Source organism: Phaethon aethereus, assembly GCF_964289735.1.
Source record: "Phaethon aethereus genome assembly, chromosome: 7".
In the NCBI taxonomy this organism is placed as follows: Eukaryota; Metazoa; Chordata; class Aves; order Phaethontiformes; family Phaethontidae; genus Phaethon; species Phaethon aethereus.
The window spans coordinates 7,453,234-7,474,445 of record NC_138583.1 but is presented as its reverse complement, the minus strand read 5'-3'; the positions used below and the strand labels follow the sequence as shown (position 1 = coordinate 7,474,445).

At 38.3% G+C, this 21,212-nt stretch overlaps 1 protein-coding gene across 2 annotated transcripts in view; it reads left to right on the top strand.

The window, feature by feature from the left end:
* REEP3 (receptor accessory protein 3) overlaps positions 1–15,180 on the top strand; it is a gene marked incomplete at both ends in the record, with an annotated part of 39,082 nt that extends 23,902 nt beyond the window's left edge. Inside the window, 6 exons of one of the 2 annotated variants that reach the window (XM_082002041.1) lie at positions 1,979–2,055; positions 2,574–2,694; positions 4,005–4,118; positions 11,514–11,661; positions 14,208–14,359; positions 15,124–15,180. In XM_082002041.1, the coding sequence (XP_081858167.1) occupies positions 1,979–2,055; positions 2,574–2,694; positions 4,005–4,118; positions 11,514–11,661; positions 14,208–14,359; positions 15,124–15,180 (669 nt within the window). Of the gene's footprint in view, positions 1–1,978; positions 2,056–2,573; positions 2,695–4,004; positions 4,119–11,513; positions 11,666–14,207; positions 14,360–15,123 lie in introns of both variants that reach the window. The other variant, XM_082002042.1, reaches the window with a different exon arrangement.
* Positions 15,181–21,212: the final 6,032 nt, after the last annotated feature.

Here is a 21,212-nt window from a genome sequence, read left to right as displayed (position 1 = left end):
CAAAACTCAGTCAAAGCTTCTGTAACTTGATCTTTAAGAGTTAAGTAGAAGATAGTCTTCTGGGCAGCGTCAAATATGATCTTCTGGTTTTCCTGGTTTTTTTTTTTCTGGTATGAAAACCCCTGTAAGCCACTCAGGTTCATTTGTCAAGGATACTTTTGGTACCTAATACATTAGTTGTACTAGAATATGATTTGACTAGCGTTTTTGAGAATCTTTGCCCAGACCTCAGCAGGACTCCCGGCAGATCTTGTGCCTTTCTGCAGAGTGTTTTTTACTGTTCCTAGCAGTTCAAGAGAGATTCCACTTCTACTGTTGTTCCTAATTGGATAAATAGATGTTGATTAAAGACTTAATAGCCTGGATAAAATATATAGGAAAAAAATTGTCTGGCATGGCATCTTAAAAATTGCATCATGCTTAGGTTGATGGGGCAAAGGTGGATGTTAATTTTATTTTTATTCAGGTGTTGACTCTGGTTCATGGAAGGGTCACCAGTATAAATGTCACGTGGCCTGTCAGAGATGACTTCAGCTGTTATGTAGGTTTGTCTTAGTTTATTCAAGCCTGAAATATCTAAATCCTCTGAGAGATTGAAGTGAAAAATGTCATCACATGACTGAGTTTCTTTTCAAGTTGAAATGCAGAAAAGCATTTAAGATAAATGGGTCTCAAGTTGTGACAAAGGAAGTGGTTTATGAAGCAAAATGCACCGCTATGAAATAGGCAGCAGTGTAGCATTAGGTTTTGAGTACTGGTTTAAGTCCACTTCAAAAAAAGATTGCTTTAAAAGCCATATCCCCTGTAGGAAAGTGTATATTCCTCCTTTTGAAAGAGTACTGTGAATTTAGGACTCAAACTAGTGTCTAACAAATGCGGTGTTTAATGCTTTGTGGGTGTACCAGAAGAGTTAGTAGTCTGTATATCATAAATTAAATGAGGTTACTGCATCTGATTGCAAGTGATACTTTTTTTTTTTTAAACTGTTTTGTGGTTTTTTTTCTAGTGTAGTGTTGGAATTTAAAGAACACATGAGTGTTTGATTAGTATGAATAACCAGTGGTGGTTTGTACTGACCTATTTTGGAAATACATTGCATTTGGTTACTGGTATCTTAGAGAAGACAAATGCATAGAACTACTTCTGTATTATTTATTCTGAAAGATTGTAATCAGTTTAGACAACCAAATTTGAACAAATGCTCAAGAAAAATGAGTGATTTAGTTACCTATTATAAAACAGGACTAAAAGCTGTATTTTAAGAGCATTGTCTGATTTCAAAACAATGAAGTATAGTGTAAATCTTGAAAACAAAAAAAAAGTATATGGATGTAAACCCCTGAAGAATTAAGATGCTTACATGGAAGCTCTTTTATTAACAAGATTTTTGTGGTTCTTGGCATATGTATAGAATAAAATTTCCATGAAAAAGCTTTTTTCCTGCCTTGCCACGGTGTTAATACCATAACGCTAAGCACACATGTAGAACTTAACTGCAAAGCATAGCTGAATAATGTATATTGTGAAATGAAAGCAAGGGCTACCTCGCTTACTAATGCTGACTTTTGTGTGTGTGGTATAAACATACGGCTGAGTGTTGAAGAGGGTGAAATATCCTTTAGTGCTATAGTGGGAATTGCAGTTCATGCTTGTGATAATTTACTGACTCTTAGCAGTGTGTGTTTTCTTATCAGTAGAGTTTTCTATAGGCAGAACCGAATCTGTGAAGTCAGCCTAGGTGAGGTTGTGACCCTGGTGACCCAGCCATTTCACTTAGCTTGTTGCAGCTGCCACCAGCTCTACTTACAAAGAGGAAACCCTTAGGACCTTCATGTACTTTTGCTTGAAACCCGGTGCAACACTGAGATGCTATTGAATGTCTTGCTTTGACAGCTCTGAACTGACTGTACAGTGTATAGTGTATTCTGTGTAAAGGTGAAATCAAAAATCCTACTGAAGATGGTGTTTTAATTTTCAGGTTCGCTGGATGATGTATTGGATTGTGTTTGCTCTTTATACAGTTACGGAAACAATAACTGACCTTACGGTGTCTTGGTAAGAGCCTGCTTTTTATGTATTCTGGATGAAACTTATATTTGTTTCTGATGTTCTTTGATTTGTAATGATTTAATTTTGGTAAAGAAGTTGTGCTTGTTGATGGCCCTTTTTTCAGGGCAAGATCTCTGTGTGTGTGAAGAATAACATGTTTTTCAAGCTTGCTGTACACTGTCACTCGAAGTAGGGACTATGAATCTTCTACCTTTGCGGAAACTGAACAGGGGAAAGGAACTCTTAAAAGGATGAACTGTAGTTTCTCGAGCAGGAATGTATAATGCAAAGCAAGTATATTAACTGTTCCTATTTCTTAAATGGCAGTACAATCAATTAAAAAGATGAACCTATAGAACTAGAACTTGAGTAATTTTTGTCTAATGTAATTTCTTGTATGTGAAGAATCTTACATGCCAATATGTAATTTTGTTTTTTGAAGAGATCTCTTAATGGTGATCTTAATTACTGTGCATTTTCTAATTGCAGTTGTTGATTTCATGCAATCTTTAACTTGTCTGTAGGTTTCCACTGTACTATGAACTGAAGATAGCTTTTGTTATTTGGCTCCTTTCCCCATATACTAGAGGGGCAAGCTTAATCTACAGAAAATTTCTCCATCCTCTTCTTTCTTCTAAAGAAAGGGTAAGAAATAACTTCCCATATTTTTAATGCCTAATATGGAAATACCATATGCTGAAATACTAGCTGTTGCTAGATACGTGATAAAAGCAGATCAGTGTGTTACTGGTTTGCCAGGCAGCATGAACTTGGACTAGCAGAGGCAAGTGCATATGACTGTCCATATATATGCTTCTGTTTAACTTGCATGAGCAGACAATGTACTACTCTCTATTGACATGAGATAATTCGGTGTTCTCTGGTCTACTTAGTGCACTTTCGGGAGCCCAGTCAAGTGGAGGTGATGCAGTTTGAGTTCCTACAGAAAGAACACGTGCAGTACTCTGTGCAGAAGCATGAATGCAGTTTTAGCAACAGCTCATCATGTTACCAGTTTTTCTAGCATAACCTAGTAATAAAACTTCACAGGATGAATAACATTGACTTTTCTGGCATGCAGACTGACAGAATAAGAGGAGAGACGTTCTATTGAGGTTTAAGGGAAGACCAGTCTGCAACAGAAAATACCCAAGCAGAAAATAGTTAAAAGATATTTAGCTTTATCAAAAGTATGACAGCCCACAGATCTGCTTAGCTCTTTTTCAGTATCCTGTTTGGATGTGTGAAAAGACCAACTAGCAAAGGTGTGAAGACTACCACTGAAAAACCTCACAGTACAGAAAATAGCATTCATAAAGGTCAGAGATGGGCTTGGCCTTTATTAGGCAGAACAGATAGCTGACAGGATTGCCACTGATGTGAACAGTAAGGTCATCTTGACCTTCTGAAGGTTGAACTATAAACTGTTTGCAACTTCATAAGCTAAAGGGATTTTTCCCTGTTGTCTTCTAGCTGTTGTGAACTACCTTGAAGCCTTTATCTTGGACTCCAGGCATTTACCACAGTTGGGGATAAATGTCATGACTGTATTGTCCTTGGTATTTAACTATGTCAAAGCTCTGGCTTCAGAAGTTCTTTGTGAGCTGACTCTACCTTTCTAAGGAGCTCTCTGATTTCATCTTAAAAGTTGTTCAAGAAATAACATATTTATCTGACAAGTTAAGCTTACTCTGTAAGGAACTGGCTATGTAGCTGCAATGTTTCTGAGCTGGACAAAAGTGATCTGTTTTATCTTGTTGTTTCACCAGACATAATCCTTTTTTACACGAGAGAGTAGGAGTGAATGAAACATCGGTATACAAAGGCAAGAGTAATTGCCCCATGAAATATTTTCTTAAAGATTTCTTCTGTCTTCCTTTATTGATGGATGAATAATACTGTGGGGTAATGTAACTCTCTTATGCATAGCTCTCTAAAATTTATTTTGCTTTTAGGAGATTGATGAGTACATTGTACAAGCCAAAGAAAGAGGCTATGAGACCATGGTGAATTTTGGAAGGCAAGGGTTGAATTTGGCAGCAACTGCTGCAGTGACAGCAGCTGTAAAGGTAACTTTCTGCTTGCATTAATTGCCTTTGTCCTTGATATAGAACAGTGTAATTGTACTTGAGGATTTGTCATTCCTAAACAAAAAGATTAATTGTGCAAATGTATTGAAAACCTGGAACACAATTTAAGGGTTTCAGCCATATTCATACTATGTTTGTTTGTTTAAAATGGCTTGTAGTTATTTCTTGGATAATGGGGATCAGTTTATTGTAATTCAAAAGATACCATGCAGTTTCCTATGCAGGCTTTTGGTAGAGATGACCATTGTTTCTTTTCTGTCTCTGTTGTGCTTTCTTATTGGTAAACAAACTATTTAAAGGATTTCTGGCTTTTCTGCTGTTTCTCTCCAATCAACTTGAGGTAACTCCGTATATGAAGTAAGGCATGAAAGATTACTACCACGGATAAAAGTTCTCTTGACACAATTAACTTGTTTGCAACTTGTTGATTGAATTATTAAATTAATACACTAAGCATAAGCTTGCATATTGCTGCTTAGCATACTTTTGCCATGTCATGTAATTTCCATTAAATCATGAAGTAACCCGTGATTGTTCCTGAATTATGGTCCTATAAAACTTGTGACCTTCAGTTGAATTTCAGAGGGTTCTAGGTCTAGTAAAACAAAATACAAACTTGTAAGTAAGATTCTAAGCAACTTGTGGCCCACCAAAAGGAGTATAACTTTAGGCAATGTTTATCCTACCCAATATCCATTTAAACCAAAACACAAAAATACCCATGGGAAAGATAGACATGTGTGTCCCAGTTAAATGAGGGTTTTAAGGCAATCAGGATTAATTTCTTCCTGGGAATAAATGAAACCGTTGTGTTTATGGTAACAGGACTGAAAACCTGAACACTGGTAGTAGATAACACGAAGCAATGTAGAGATCCTTCACTGTCAAAGTTAAGTAGGTTCAACTAGCATTTAACTTAAATTTCTGTGGTTGTATAAGAAGTTCTTGCTCTATAAATCAAAGGCATTTCTAAAAATACATTTTCAAATGCTATCTCAAAAAGGTTTGGAAAAATAGTGATGCATATCTTGTTTGTTCATTTTCTCCCTTTTTCAAGGTATATGTAGGTGGTAGCGTAAAAAAAAATCACTTTTTGTTTTAAAATACGAACATAATCAGCCTAAAACACTGAGGATGTGATTCAATTTGATCACTGGTTCTTTTCTTGCTATTCAAATTCCTACTATTGCCTTGAGATATGAAATAACTTAAAATGAAATAGAGTACACCTTTAAAGGAATGAAAGTATCTGTAGTGAACATAGGTTATTTAAAAAAAAACAAACCCAAAACCAAACTAACCCAACAAACAAAATGTCAAAGTACTCTACTGGGAAAAAGTTTAAGGACTATGCTAAATGCCAAAATGCAAATTCATTGCCAAACAGCAAATCATAATCTATTACAATGTGCACCTGTAATGATACTTATGCTCTGTGTGTTTTACTTATGTCTGGCTGTCTGGCTAAGGTTGGATATTTCCCTGTTAATCCTTATGGTGTTACAGAAATATTGTGAAATAACACAAATATCTCCTCCCACTTTCTTCTGAAATAATGAATAACTTTTTCCTAATGGTCTGTGTTTAGATTTCATTGCTATTCAGCTGTGACTGGCAAGATGCCTGCTCTATTTGTTAAAACTTGTTAAACATGCTCATGAATATTTGTACAGAATTAGTTCAGTGCAGATGAGATGCTTGGGCAAAAGAACCACCACGATACCAAAGACCTAAAATAGACATGATTTTTTAAACAGTATGAAAGAGGAGACTCTCTGAAAATCTTTATTTTGGCATGTTAAACCTCTCTTCAGCTTGTCATTCCAAAAAGCTGAGCGTGACTGCTCCATGCAAGCAAATGGAGACAATGCATGTGTTGTTGATTTTGTTCCCTCATTTTCGAGAGTTGACTGCTGCCTCCAGCAGGTGAAAAGATTATCCCTTCAGCATGAGCTGGTGGAGCATGCTATAGGATTTCAGGAATGGAATCCTATTAGTGGGATCGGTTTTGATGGGAAGGAGACACACTTTCATCATTTTTTTTAAGGAGCAGGAATGCTTATTCTGACTTACAGGATCTCAAATTAGGAGTAGAGAATGTGGGAGGTTAAACACAAGAGGAGGTCCAAAGAAAGCTTCTGTTCATTAAAGTGTCCAAGCAAAAGACACTACGATGTCTGCTTATGCTGACTTTAGGAGAGTGGTAAAATCACTTGGGAACTCTCTGGACTATTTTCAAGATCAAGTGTGGGAAAGAGCGTTTTCTCCAAGGGCTGTCAAAGGAGCAGGGGATTAGTATTAAAGGGCTGGTTGTCTGTGTAGGGGAGGCTGGAGCAGGCAGCCAGGTCAGTCTACTGAAATTTGACATAGATTTAAACCTGCTCCACTGTAGTTAAGTTGAAATGTAACTGACAGGAGTCATGGCTTATGGCTGACATTCCTATACTGATACTTTTATCTGGTACTAGTTAGCCACTGTTCATATAAAATGTAGGGTGTCAAAACCTGCTAAACAGCATATATTAGGAAAATAAATTGTATTAATTAACATGACAGAAAACACATTTTTGTAAAATCTTCATTTCAGGATACTTAGAGATGAAATATGGTCTACGCTGACTTTTACAGTCTACTAATAAAAATTTTCTTCAGCGTATAAAAATCAGCAACAAGACGCCTGTAATGATAGGAAAGTTGTTGGAGTTCTTTCAGCTTAATGGTATATGGATTTGTGGAAATGATATCCATGACACTAAGTTGTACCGATATATCTTGTATTTTGATGCATCTGCTTTCCAAATCCTCTGAGATGTCGGTTACCTGTACGTTCCAATTTTTGCCAACACATAAATTTTCACTTCTCAAGCTACGAGTGAAAACTGGTTTCCGTATCACCGTGTGCAGGACGGCTGCTAATTAAGCTGTGAAATGCACTGCCCTTCTTTGGGGTCACACAAACATTGTTCATTTGTAAAGTATTGTTTGATAAAAATAATAAGAATAATATAGTATTTTGAGGGCTGTGTTTCTGGATGTCTTTTAGTCATCCTGAATCTGCTGCCTCTGCTGGCTGAATATTATTCCAATGGCCTTGCTCAGACTTCCCCTTCGTCCCACTTGGGGCATGGCAGAGGAAGGAGGTCTCTTGCAGCCAGCTGTGGCATACAGCCAGTATCGCTATGAGCAGCTCCGCTCACCAGCAATATTGCTTTCATCCCTTCTCCCTGCTGGGACCGCCTGGCGTGCTGCAGAGGTCATTCACGGGACAGCAGTCCCTCTCCAGGTTGAGAGGGAACAGAAGTCGTTCCCTGTCGGCCTGGATCGGATCAGGGAGAGAACAGCTGGGAATGCGGGTGCTGCACACTGCAGCTCTTCGCCACAGAGCTCCGGGCAGCTCTGTGGATGTGGAGTCCATTGAGAACTTGTCCAGTGAAGGCAAGCAGCTTTATTCGGTGATCCTGACCACTGAGGGAGTGCAAGTCCAGTTTAAACAACAAAAAAGAAGAGTCCTTGAGGCAGACATAGTGTGTAGTGTCTGTTTACAGCAACTTCACTGGGTTAAGTATATAGAGTATAAAAATACATGCTCAATAACAAAATAGAGAACGGCATTTTCTGTATGAGGGTCGGCTGATGAGACAGCATACTAATAGCTCGTTAGAGTCCGTGTAGTCTCAAAAGGAGTCCCTTAAGTAGGTTATATTTATCAAACTGGATTTAGAAACCTATTACAACTTTAGTGTTTCAGATTAGTCACTGGTAATGAATGTGGTCTCTGAAAAGAGTTAAATATGTTGTAGGGAATACCACTGAATAAATGAACAAACTCATTCTTTAAGACTTGCATTTTGTTTAAAACACAAAGTTCATAGTTCATCTCTAATGTTCACTTACATAGAACACTTACATAGAAATTTGCGCACTGAAGTTGTTCTGTGCTTTTTTGCCTGCGTTGTAATTGTAAATGTGCGTCTCGGTCTTTTGTGGTGTCATTCAGCTGGCAGCCTCTGGGCTGGGTGCAGCCCGCTGTATTTCTTCCTTACTGGTAGGAACTGTTGAAATGGTGGGACACCAGTGCAGGCGCGGCAACTGCTCTGCCATCTTGTAAGCAGCATCTTGGGGCTTTGCGTATGGCTGAGAGAGGTGATGGCTGCTGCCATACCCGTGGCACGAGCGTGGAAGCAGGAGATCCCCTGTCAGCTCCCCTTGCAATTGGATTGTTCTGCCTTCCATCTTGCAGGCAAACATCTTGCTTTCAAGCTGTGGCTAGTAACATTCTGAACTTTCAAACAAGATATCAAAGCTCTTAATGCGTTAATATTCTAAATGTGAATGTTACTCTTACGTTTCCTGCAGTAGAGGATTTAATCTCACATTTCCTGCACTAGGAGGTTATTTAATATTTTTTCAGCCAGACTTTCATTCTGAGCTGGTAGTAATCCAGACCCTCATGGAATGCTTTGTTTTGGCAGAAAGCAATTCTTTGCTTCTTTTGGGCATGTGGAGTGGAATAATCCTCCTAAACCTTAAATGCTGCATGAGCACAGTTATGTGGGGCTTTTTTAAAAAAATAATTAATAAAACCCACACCCACACAAAACACTTTGAAATTTGTCCTCCAATTAGTCTGTGCAGTGGTGTGAAGTAGAAATCAATCTTGATTTGGCTAGACTGGATCTTCCTAGGGGTGGGGTGGAGTGGAGGCTGCATTCAGGCGGGAGACTGGGAGGACTTTGGGAGTACCTGCAGAGGATCAGTGTAGTGTGTGACCATGGCTGTGCAGGACAGCAGTGGCTGTGCAGGACAGCAGTGGCTGTGCATCCCCCGTTCCTACTGTGACTCTCAGGCATGGGTGCTGCATCTTTTTTTTTTTTTTTTTAATATCTATCCTTTCAAACGGCTTAATATTTGCTGTGCGTAACTTGCATAAAACTTTCCGTCTTGGCAAGTAGTTTTGGAACGAAGGGCCCATTGTATGAATCCGTTATGTCCTTCCTCGATGAGGCAGTGCTCCACAGGAGCTTTAGCCTCATCAAGCGTGTGGTTTGGTTAAGGGAACAATGTTATTTTATGGCACATAGTTGACTTTTTCCCCCTTTGAAAAGCAAAACTCTGTATCCAAAAGCTGCACTGAAAAATAAGGCTTGAATGTTCCAGCTTGGATCTAGTCCTCTATATGTACAGTGGAATAGGAAATACAGGCTTGTAATGTGAATTCTTCTGAGCATGTGAGTTGTTATAATCTTAATTACATTATCTTGAGCAGTATCCAAATATCTTTCTGTAGTACACCATATGATGGGTGAACTTGCTGTGCAACTGGTATGCAAGTGTGTCTTTCTATACTTTTGCTTCTGGCCAAATCCAGCTTCTGTTGCTATTTTAGAGTAGATGCTGTCCATGCTCAGTGAGTGGAGTTGTGCTGAATTGATACGGATTCTGCTGACAACCAACTGGGTCCACTTTATGCATTTAGCAGTGTTCATTGATGGAGACCTGAGTCCAGCTGCATCTCTCCAAGCAGTGGACACAGACTGATCAACAGTCTACTCTGTTACAGCAGATACTGTAAGCTGTTACTTGTTGTCAAAAGAAGCAGGCCTGTGTCTCCAGTTCTCTTCTCTAGTGTCCTACAGCTGACTAAGTTCTCAGGCATAGCTGCTTCCTGATTTGCTTTACTGTGCAAGTGCTTTTCAGTGCAAGGAATGGAGTAGTGGAAGGGCAGGATTCCTGCCTTAAGGCAGGACAGACCTGCCTTGAATAAGCTCTTTTAGGGAATAAAATTAACTTCAGAACTTCTGCAGTAGTTTATACACAGACTGTACAGTGTCTGTAGTGCGTTTTAACTCAAAGGCAAGCTGTAGTTGTGTTCTTGAGAACTGTCAGTCATCCTACATGTATGTAGGAAGAACTAGAAAAGTAAGGGCTTCTACTTCTCTCACAAGAAACCCTTTCTTTGTTACTGTTTAGTAGCAATGTATGAATGGTGGTGTAAGAATTAAAATAGGTTCTTCTTGCCTGTGTAGCACACTTAGTTTTACATGCTGTACTAATGAAGAGTCATTAGAAAATGAATATTAGGTTTCAGCCATTCCCCGCCCCCCCCGCGCACCCGCCCCGCTGGCTTTGGTAGCCATGCAGGCTTAAGGAATATCACTCTACTGCCTCTTCACTTTACATGGCTATTTTTAACATGGAATAATTTAGTGAGCTGGTCTACCGTCTGCAAACAGTTGTTGCCATGAGAGTGGGAACAAATGGCTGTGGCCAGTGGTACAAAAACTGCTTTATGCTGGTGGTCTTTGCAGAGAAAAGTGTGTGGAATTGTACCCAGATTTCTGCTACTGCTAGCTAGCATAATGCCCAAATGAGGAATTTTACTTAAAAGCTTCATTTGTAAGAATGAAACAATCTTGAACCGTTGCTTAAAGTGGGGTTCATGCACAGGCTTGTCAACCTTCCTCTGAAACAGCTATTTTTTGCCCCATATGCCAGAAGAATTAAATGTTACTTTGACATGACATTGAGTAATGTGCTTTACTTGTACAAGAAATTAATCTTCAGTGCTTTAATAACAACATCATCGTATGTAAAATGAAAGAACTGCTTGATGACCCGTCTTTCCAAAGGAGAACTTTCTATATGTCCCATGTTGAAAAGATGTAAAGGCAATCAGAGAAGGAATACTAATGTTCAAATGTGATCAGCTACCCTTGTATGTAGCATTAGATTTTGGGCTGGTATTACATCAGTAAAGCTACATTAGTAAGAGAACCTGCTAGCCTGTAGTCCAGGCAGGACCTCTTTGGTTTGTGGTTTCAGGTTTCTGTTAACTGGAGCTTTTGTGGTGCTGACAGTTTCTCAGTTACTTGAGTTAACGTTACAGAGTGTATTTTTAAGACGTTTGCCTTTCTTACGCATATTCAAATTTGTGGAGGGTAAAATATAAAATAAGAGGAAATCTTTATTTTCAACCACGCTTTTTAAAACAGAAGTGTTAAACCCACCATCATGCTACCTATTGCTGCTAGAGAAATATTACGTTTGAAGTGAATTGAGCATTTCTGATGGTTTTTTTTTTCTTTTGAACACTTCCCCTCACCAAAAAAGCTTTTATTTGCTCAGATTAAAGGAGTGAAATAAGACATTTGTAATGAAACTGCTGGTTTCTCTGCAACTTCTTCATCTAGGAGTAATATACAGTTAGGCTTGTCTAAAAGCAATACTTGAAAGCAAATGTAAATCTACCGCATGCTTATATTCAATGAATTTTGTAGTGCAACAAGGAAGTGTGGGCTTAAACATCTTAACCCAATGTGAACAGCAAAGTTAAACCTCTGCTTTGTTTTCAAAGATACTGTTGTTGTGTTTCAGAGTCAAGGTGCAATAACTGAGAAACTGAGAAGTTTCAGTATGCATGATTTGACTAGTATACAAGGAGATGAGCCAGTAGGACAAAGACCCTATCAGACATTACCAGATGCAAAAAAGAAAACCAGAGCCTCTGCAAGTGAATCTTCAGGTAGGTATCTGCCTATTTTTTTCTAGCTAAAAGAACAATTCACCAAAGACAAAAGTGGGAAAGCAGAAATTACATGTACCCCATTTAGAAATGGAAAAGGCCTCAAACAATGCCAGTGCACTTGATCAGGGTTCACTTGAGCAAGAAACATTATTACAGTTGAGAAATGCTCCCTGAATTATTTTTCTCTCGAAGCCACTAGCAGTGTAGTCATACTGTACTTGTTACTCCTATCTTTTCCAATTAGCAATGAGAATTCCTTGCCAAAGTAAAGCTTAACTGGAAGTAAAAAAATGTGATTAAATGGTGTCTCTGTGACAAATGTACAAAAAGTTAAAAATGAAAATTTATGGAAGCTCAAGAAATGGTAAAAGAATATTAATGGAAATCAATACAGTAGATCTGTAGTGATTGTTCAAAATGTAAAATTGTTTGTGGTGATAGGAATAATGAAGGCATTAAGTTGTCACAATGTACCGATGCACATCAATGCTTAAAAGATGGTGTGCGGTGACCAATGTGTTTTTGCAGCGATATTTTATTATTATTATTATTTTATTACTTTAATATTGTTAATGAATATTATTATTCTTATCATCACTTTGCTCTTGAATCTGTGATGCTTGAAGGAAAGTTTCAGTGGAAGGCTGTCAACAGCACCTTTTAAAGTGGTCGATATTTCACACAAAAGAAGTGGCTCTGTTGTATTTATTGTCTTTTCACTGAGGCCTGTCACGTTGTCTCATCCCTCCATTTTGGGGAGGGGTGGTGCTTTTGGAGTACAAGGAATTCCAGGAATGGCAGGGTAGCTTATGGTGTTTCTGAGGAACAAATGGCCACCTGACTGGCCCGAAGCTGAACTGCTGATTGAGTCCAGAAGGTATCCTGTGCAGGTCAGTGTAAAGACAGTACTAGCCAGAGCAAAAGCCGGTGAATTCATCAAGAGGAGCATTAGGGATGATATCCTTGCAGCTATTGTGCAGGGGCTATTCCTTAGTAAGACAGTATTAGTTATCTACCTGAAATAGCTTGAAAATGCTCTAAAGCCCATTTAAAAAAAAAATTACTTGGGTACAGTTTATACTGTGGTTAAAAACAAACAAACAAAAAACAAAACAAACAAAAACCCAGCCCACTGATTATGAAATTCAGTCTCACATGTTAAAATGCTTTCTTAGAGCCAGTTTAACTTGTTTCTACTCCTGGACCCAAATCTAGTGTACGCCTCTTCTGTTTCCATTGAATTTTCTTCAGCATTAGAGATTTAAAAAAAGAACAAACCACAGACAGGGTTAGGAACACCATGTAGCCCTATTTCATTGCACTTAGCAGAACTTCATTTGTTGTGATCTGAGCTGGGAGTTCCTGTGCAAATTAGTTGAAAGACCTAGTTGTAGAAGTTGATCATAGGATGACTGAGCTGCCAGTATGCTTGCTGTGAAAAAGGCAAATGTGATTTTAATGCATCAGAAGAGGTGTTACAAAGCATCAGAAGAGGTGTTACAAATAGAGATAAGGAAGTATTAGTGTCACTGCAAGCATCCCTAGTCAGAAGCTGAGTAACAGATGTAATTAAAATCTTCCGTATTGAAAAAGATGAATTGAAACTATATTGGAGGCAGAGACATGTTGGCTCTAGAATGGCAGAAGAGGTAAGTCTGCATTACGTAGTTGTGGAGTTGGTGAGTGTCATTCTAATTTCAGGAAAAAAATGAAATGACCAAAGGAAAAGAATCTGAGCGTAACTAAAAAGGTTGGCTTAAGATGAAATGTATGTTGATCACGAATAAAGTTGGGTTTGGAGTATAAAAGGTGTCCCTGAGTGTTACAGCTTGTAGGTTCTGCAATGGCCTTATAAAAGGAGAGCTTTGTGGGGTGAAAGAACCAGACTAATTAAATTCGGGGGCTTTGATGTGTCTATGATGGAGAGTCAGGGCTTTTGGACCCCAAGGATCTCTGCAGCATGTGTTTTTAAGCAGTTTCTGCCCTCTAGTGAGAATCTTTGGTAATAATCTTGGTCCTATTTTTGCTGGATGTAAGCAACTCTTAATAGTACTTTGATGTTATATCTATCTGAAAGGAACCTTGGTATTAAATATGCAGAGGTGTGTGCAAGTATGCAGAAAGATCTTATGAATCATCGAATGGTTTGGGTTGGAAGGGACCTTTAAAGATCATCTAGTCTAACCTGTCTCCCATGGGGTTTGTGGCCAAAAACCTTATGTACTTCTCAAAATGACCACTGAGGTTTTTGCAGTTCAGTAAAGCTGAAGATGGTAGCAGACTGATGGTTTGATTTTTGACAATTGAGGAACCACTGCATTACATACTTATGGAACGAAGTGGCTTGTTACTTACAAATGGCAGACTTGTGAGTAACAAGCTCCTGGCAGACTAGATGTTTCGCACTTTTGAAACAGCTGGCGGACTGGCCATATCCTTTAAAAGAATAAACTATGTGTGTTGAAGTTGAAACTAATGGCTTTCTTGGAGATCTAGAAGTTACAGCTATTTCTTATTAAACAGTTAATAAAACTTTTTTAAAGGTTACAAAACTCCACTGGAAAAAAATCCTGGAGATGATAAAACAGATGAAGAGATGGAGGGGACGCATTCGGAGGATGAAATGTTTGCTCAGAGAGGCCTTCGAAGAACTCAGAGTATGAAATCTGTGAAAACTATTAAAGGCCGTAGAGAGGCAAGTATAATCTTAGTTAAATATCGAGTTTGTTGTTAACAGTGTACCTTGGTGTTTTTAATAATGCAGAAATTGTTTTTCTTCATCTTAGAGGGGTTATCAATGATAACTGCATTGTAGAATGCTAAACGGAGAAGTATGTGATAACAATATGCTTGGAGCTTTTGTACTTCAGGATGGTTAAGGGAAATACAGGAAAAAAAATGAATGAAGCAAGGACAAAAGGGAGGGGAGATGACATAGACTCTGTGCTTCTAATGTTAATTCTGGCACCACCAAGCCCAGATTCCAGGAACTTCTTGCCTTGAAAGGGGTGCCGATAACAGTATTGTCATTTGCATTTGTGTGTCTTGGTTGCACAAACTTGAACATCTGCTGTTTAATGGATTAAAGAAGACTCAGAATTTTTTAGTTCCCATGGACATACAGCCTGCTTTGACTTGTAACCTACAAAGAGAAGATTCTATGTAGGATTCCAAGTGCTTTATGCACTTGTTGCAGTATTTAAAGATACTTCTGGGTAAATCTCTCTGGAATCTCATAAAAGTTTTTGGGTAATTCTGGGAAAACACTTGAGACTTACCCTTCTTGCCCAATTCTGTTGAAACTTTATGTTCAGTCATGTGTAGATTTTCCTACTGAAACTGTGGAGTGTCCAAAGCACATTTAAAGAGGCTTACTAGTTTGTATTAGTGGAAAGGTAAATAATATTTCTGCCTGAAGTGATCTTGCTTCTTTAAGTTATAATTTTTTTTCCTCCTCAGATACGGTATGGATCACTGAAATACAGAGTAAAGAAGAGACCCGCTGTGTACTTCTAAGTGTGTTGCACAATGCCTGCGAGACAAACTGCTGTATTATACTAACTTGAATTCAGTGCGTTAAGTGTTAATATCTGTGTATGATTCATATAGTGAGTATATATGAATAGATATGGTAGGACTTGGTTTTATGAACCTAAATGGTTGGATAAAGTATTACTCTGCTCTTCTGTAATTGCTTATTGTTTAGACTTAAATCTGGACAAGTTATAGAATGAATTTCAGCACTCCTTAAATGGGAGTTAAATGAGTAACAGGAAACAGCCTTTTTCCAGAGGTACTGAACAGACTGAAATAATTACAACTCTAATTGAATTAGCAGATGTTGTAAGTATTTGGAACTTGTGAAAATTTAACCCATAGTGTCCCCAAGTTTACATGGAAAGATAGGTATACTTGAAATATTTTTCCGAGCTGCAATTCCTGAAAAGGCCTTTGTGTAACTTAAAAATGCACAGTTTAAAGGACAGTGGATGAGGATGGGGAAGGAAAAGGAAAGACAAGGTAGGTATGGTACATCCTTAAGATCATCTTGCATCATATGGCCAAGCTTAACAAACTTAAATAATACTAATAGGTGCAAATTGGGGGTACATTTAGCACTTTATGCAAAACTGTGTATAGTTTTGCACATTGTTACTGATTTACAGCTGCACATGTCATTTTAGTGACTTCTTAGGTAGGTTAGACTTATCTTTTTGAATGCCAGCAATTCTTGTATTTCATGATCGTTTTTTAATTTATCATGATTGCTCAAGTACACTTAGGATGCTGTAGATAATTGCTACTAACACTTAACAACATTATCAGGTGCCTTTCTATGCATTACATGGCTGTGTGGCTTTTTTGTTTGTGCGTAGGTTTGTTGTTGTTGTTGTTTTGTGTCTGTCTTCCTCCTTCACCTAGAGAGATGCAACATGATTTAAGTCAGTTTTGGTTAAAATTGTGGTAAGTAAAACTCGTAGCAATTCCAGTGATAGACCTCAGGGATCTGATCAGCCCATCAGCTGTATATTACAGTCATGCTGACATGAAGGCGTATGTGATAGATTATTCAGGCCCTGGTTTGGTTTTGCTCTGCAGTGCTTTAAGAATGAATATATATATATATGTATAAAAATAACATGTATGTGTGTATATGTCATATCATAGGTGGATTCTAAAACTGGTTGGATAGTACTTTTATTGCTATTGTCATTACTAAAATATATACATACAAATAGCTTTTTCTAAAAGTCTAGCAGATTCAGTCATCAATTTTATAACTTAGAGTCCCATTGCATAACTGCTTGCACAGAGATCAATTTTGGAATGTCATTCAAGGCAGGGACTTGTCAAAATGACTTTTTGAGGTCCTCTTTGCTTCTGTTTTCTGCAATTCTGAGAATGATTTTAGTTTTCTGTGTGACTATATTTCTACTGTGGATTCAGGGAGAAAACACCCACTTTTTGTAGATAGTATTTTGTTACTTGGCATGGGGCGAGATGTTGCTACTTTTCTTGAAGAGAAAATGGCATGTGATCCCTCTTATCCTTGGATCTCAGATGCCAATCCTTAGACCTCCTCCCAGGTATGAGAGCCATCTGCAGTCTACTGCAGCGCTTTTAAACATATTCTTAAGGCTTGGGCCTGCTGCAGTTCTTTTTCTTTATATTACAACTATAGCGGGTTCACTGCTGTTAGTTAGGCACTTGATGGCCTTTTAAGATATACTGGTATTTGAAGTAGTCTTCTGTAGACTTTGTGCCCAGGTTTGAATTGTATAGATAAAAATGCAGCTGGCCTGTATTGCCATTGTGTTCCTCACTTGCTATTGTAGGCATTTGTAAGCCAAGTGCAAGGCCTTGGTCAAATACAACAATACTGGTGGCGCAGTGCTTTTAGCATCTCTGAGGAAGTTACATGCTTTAGTAAGAAGTTGCAACAGTCCGTACGTGATTAAAAAGGCCAAAGCTTGTATTTACTTTAGTTGAAGACACAGTTTTGTACCAGACGACAGGAAGGCTGCTCTCTCCCAGATAAGTATAGTGCAAAAATCCCATCCTCTAACCAAAACTGCAACTTGTGACCTAGCTTTTATAAGGAGCTGTTGTCTGTGGAGAGGGCAGTGATCAGAAAGGGAGCCTCCCCGAGGTGTGGTTCATCACTTGTGCCCCAGGAATGTTTGTGCTTCTCATCTGACTCCCTGAATGCAGGGAAAGGCTGTCTGTGTGTTAAGATATGTAAGATGTTAGAGGAAACTGAGGCGTCTGTATTTGCATCTCATCCCTCTTTGCAAATTAGACTAACCTGGGCCTTGGGTGGAATCTCTAACTCTTACTCTTCAGTTGAGCATCCTCCTGACTTGCTGCCACATTTTACTTCAACTCATCACGTTTGTTTTATTGGCAAGCATGGCAATAAAACTTGTCGTCTTTCTACAAATCAGAATCCTGTATGAAGGAGCAGGGCAAGCCCTTCTTTCAGAAGCATGTTTCCTCTTACAGGTTCAGGTAGATCCCGTTTCGGGGGTTGTGTTCTTTTCGTATTTCTAGGGGTAGGCGTCATTTGAGTAGATTAGGCTCTACCAACACATGGTCAGTAAGTTGCTCTACGTGTTGTTACGTACTTGAGGTTGTAACTTCTGGCAAACTTAACTTGCTGATTAAGTAGTGACAAAGGCTAAATAAACTCTCCTTTTCCTGAACTATGCATGGAACTTGGAATGCTGGCAGTATTATTCATATTCCTTACTGTTTGCATATAAGCCTACTTGCGTTCTCTCAGATACTGTCTTAAGTGATAAAACTTCCAGTGTTTGCCTAGCTGGCTTTTTCAGTCTAATATCCTGCTGTAAAATTATTTTCTTGACAGCTTGATTTTGCTCTTTGAATTTTTCTGGAAACTGGTTCACTGTATTAACATGATCCCCCCCTGCCCCTTGATGGTTCATTGTCAGCCAATGCTTGGCAGGGCACAGTGGCATGATTAGCTTTCACCCCAATTATATGTATTTTTCTCTGCTTGCTGAATTTAGTTTAGCTTGGTTTTGAAATATTACATAATTTTTTTAAACTTTGTACAGGGAATTTTCAAAATGTTTTGCCTTAGCAACTGCAAAAGTGATCTGTCTAGCTCTTGCCAGTAAACTTCTTGGAAAAATGTTAAAAATGAAAATTTAACATTATTTTTGGTTTTGGAATGTAAAATGTAGTTCATGTCAAATTATATAACCTTATGAACAAAGCATTTCCTGAGAATCGACTGACTGCCACCAACAGAACTGCTAATATAGTTAAAGTACCTTTAACCTCTGTGTAAGTTTAAAAAAGAATATGTATTTCTTTTTAAAACATATAAAGGTTTCAAGCCTCTCCAAAATATATCAGAACTGACTCAGATTCCTCAGCAAGAGCCTGCTGTATATGCTAAAATACATAGTTTGAGATGAGGATTAAACTGGTGGCCTCGGTTGCAAATGAATTTAGGCCAGACTCTGATTATGAGGTAATTGCCAATACTAGCTACTTAATGCTAATTGCTTTGCTATGTGGAAGTAAGGGAATATTATCCAAGATACTTTTTGCAAACTATAATGAATTTTAAAATTAACAGAAGATAATTTGGTTAAACAATGGTAGAGTAAATGCTAGATGCATTTAAAGCACTGTTCATGACAAAAAACTTGTTTTGTTTTTGGTGTTGCTTTTATTAATGGGAAGTTGGTATTTTAAAATATTTTTCTATAAAAATGTGTATGTACAAAGGCAATACATTAACATTTTTCAAGAACTCGTATTTTTAAATGCTACAGACCAGAGACTGTCTACATTGAGACTGTAGTAGCTTTAAAAAATGCAATGTAAGCTTTAATTTTTATATTGTAATAATAACTTGCTGTCAACTTGTTTACATATTTGTAGGAGGGAAAGCTTCATTACACATTGACTTATCTTGATACTCTCTTTAATAAATGCTGCTTTGAGCAGGATGCAGTGGCTATTGTATTACCTGAATTATGATTAACAAACCAGTCCCTCCATAATCTGTATTCGATGATTTATTATAATGATTCCTGTACAACAACCTATCTGAATTTTGAAGAGACTTCTAAAACTGTTTGAAGTATGACTAAACTGTCATTGAGTTTTTGCCATGGAGCCTGATGCTGATTTAGGCTTAAATGAAACTTACCCTGCTAAAAGGCAACTTGAACACGCTATAGTGTTACCTATTTTGGTTAGATGCTCAGCTTGGAGTAAAGTCAAAATAAGATGTGTAATCTCCTAAAGAAGTATGACTTCTGGGGAACTACTGGATTTTTTTTTAATGAAACCTCTAATGCTAGCCTCTTTTATTGATGCAGCTGTACTGTTGTTTGTGCCAACAGATTTTGTTTGGTACTTTTTAGTTAAACAGTGTTCTGGTAAACCAGAGAAGGAGATGCATAGGTAACCTTGGGCCTTTCCTTTTTCCAGCCTCACTTCAAGTAAGCTACTAACATCCCTAGCAAAACCCAAGAAAAAACCTTAGTAACCTGGTTTTCTGGACCTTTTTTGCAAGAGTTCCTGACTTACTGCCTTAAAGGAAAGAATTTTTTGATATGGCTAATTGAGGAGAAAGACTTAAAAACTATTATTTATTGCTACTGTATCCTAAGCATTATGAAAATACATCCCAGAAGCACAGACTGACTGTAGAGGACCTTGCAGTGATTCAGTTCCTAATGTCTGAACAGTTTATGCTGTACAAATGCTGTAGCTACTGAAGAAATTGTGGATGTCGGAAAACAACACTGACTCCCCCCCCCCCCCCCCTTTATTTCTATAGCTAATGTTTAGCAGGTAGCAGGACCATTTGTGAATGTGGGCTAAAAGCTGTCTTCCTTCTGTTTAACGTGATTCTGGTAAGACCTGCTCAGGCAATGATTATCTGGTGATTCTAAAATAGTGCTGGTATGTTTGTCCTAGGCTAAAATGTTGAAGATTTAAGCAGATCAGCAATGGTGGCAGTTTTTGGGGGGCTTTTTTTTTCTTAAAGACACCTTAAGTGTTGTTTATTTTCCACACTGAGGTGGGAAAACAGATGATTGAGCATGAGGGAGAAACCAAATAAGCCTTGTAAAATCAGGAGACTTCCAAAGATTATTTTTGTGCTTTCTGTAGATCTATTCAGGAACAAAACGGGAGCCTGTCTTGTTTTTTATCTGCCTGCCTTTGCCAAGGTTCAGCAACAGATTGCTCTGTTTGAATTAGGGTAGGAATCATGAAAGCAGCTGGAGCAGAGACTATAACAACTTCAAATAAAACCTAGGATTTCACTACTATCTTTTAATGTATGGTGACTACATGGATGAGGAAGCTCGGAAATGATTTATGAAGTCCCTGGTATCCATGCTGTCACAGTTCCAAGGTAAGCAGCACTTTGACCTTCCCTTCCTGGGCAACATACCCGCTATGTTGTGCAGCACTCTCCGCTTTCTCGGTAAGCTGCACTGTCCCATCCAATCTTTCCACTAATTTCAGTTCTCCCGGGCTAAAAATACTAAGAAGAGGTCATCCTAGCTTAATGCCTAAAATGAAAGGATTTCTTGATGTGGCTAACTGGGGAGAAAGACTTAAAAGCCCCAAGCAAAACAAAAAACCCTGTATAAAGCTAGTGTAATAGTAAAGCTGCATCTTCAGGCTTACTGCTAGGAAAAATGCAAGCATAACCATGTGTACTGTATTCCTGAAGGAATTACACCAAGGATGGCCACTCACCATGCTTTTGTCAAACACCTTTTCCCCAGGTCTAATTAATAACAAATAATGTCTCTATTCTTAATACTGGAATTGTCAACTTAACTGGAGTTTCTCCTGTTTTCCATAGGATGTGGAGCGTTTAGGTGGCACTCTGCAAGCTGGATGAAAGCCACAAGGTGAACAGAGCATTTCTGGCAGTTTAATTTGTTTTGTTGAAGCAGCAGGCAGAACTGACTTGTTCTGTAGGTGCCCAATTACCAGATCTGGCGGGAGACGGCAGCCTGGAGTGAAGGCTACAGAGCAAAATT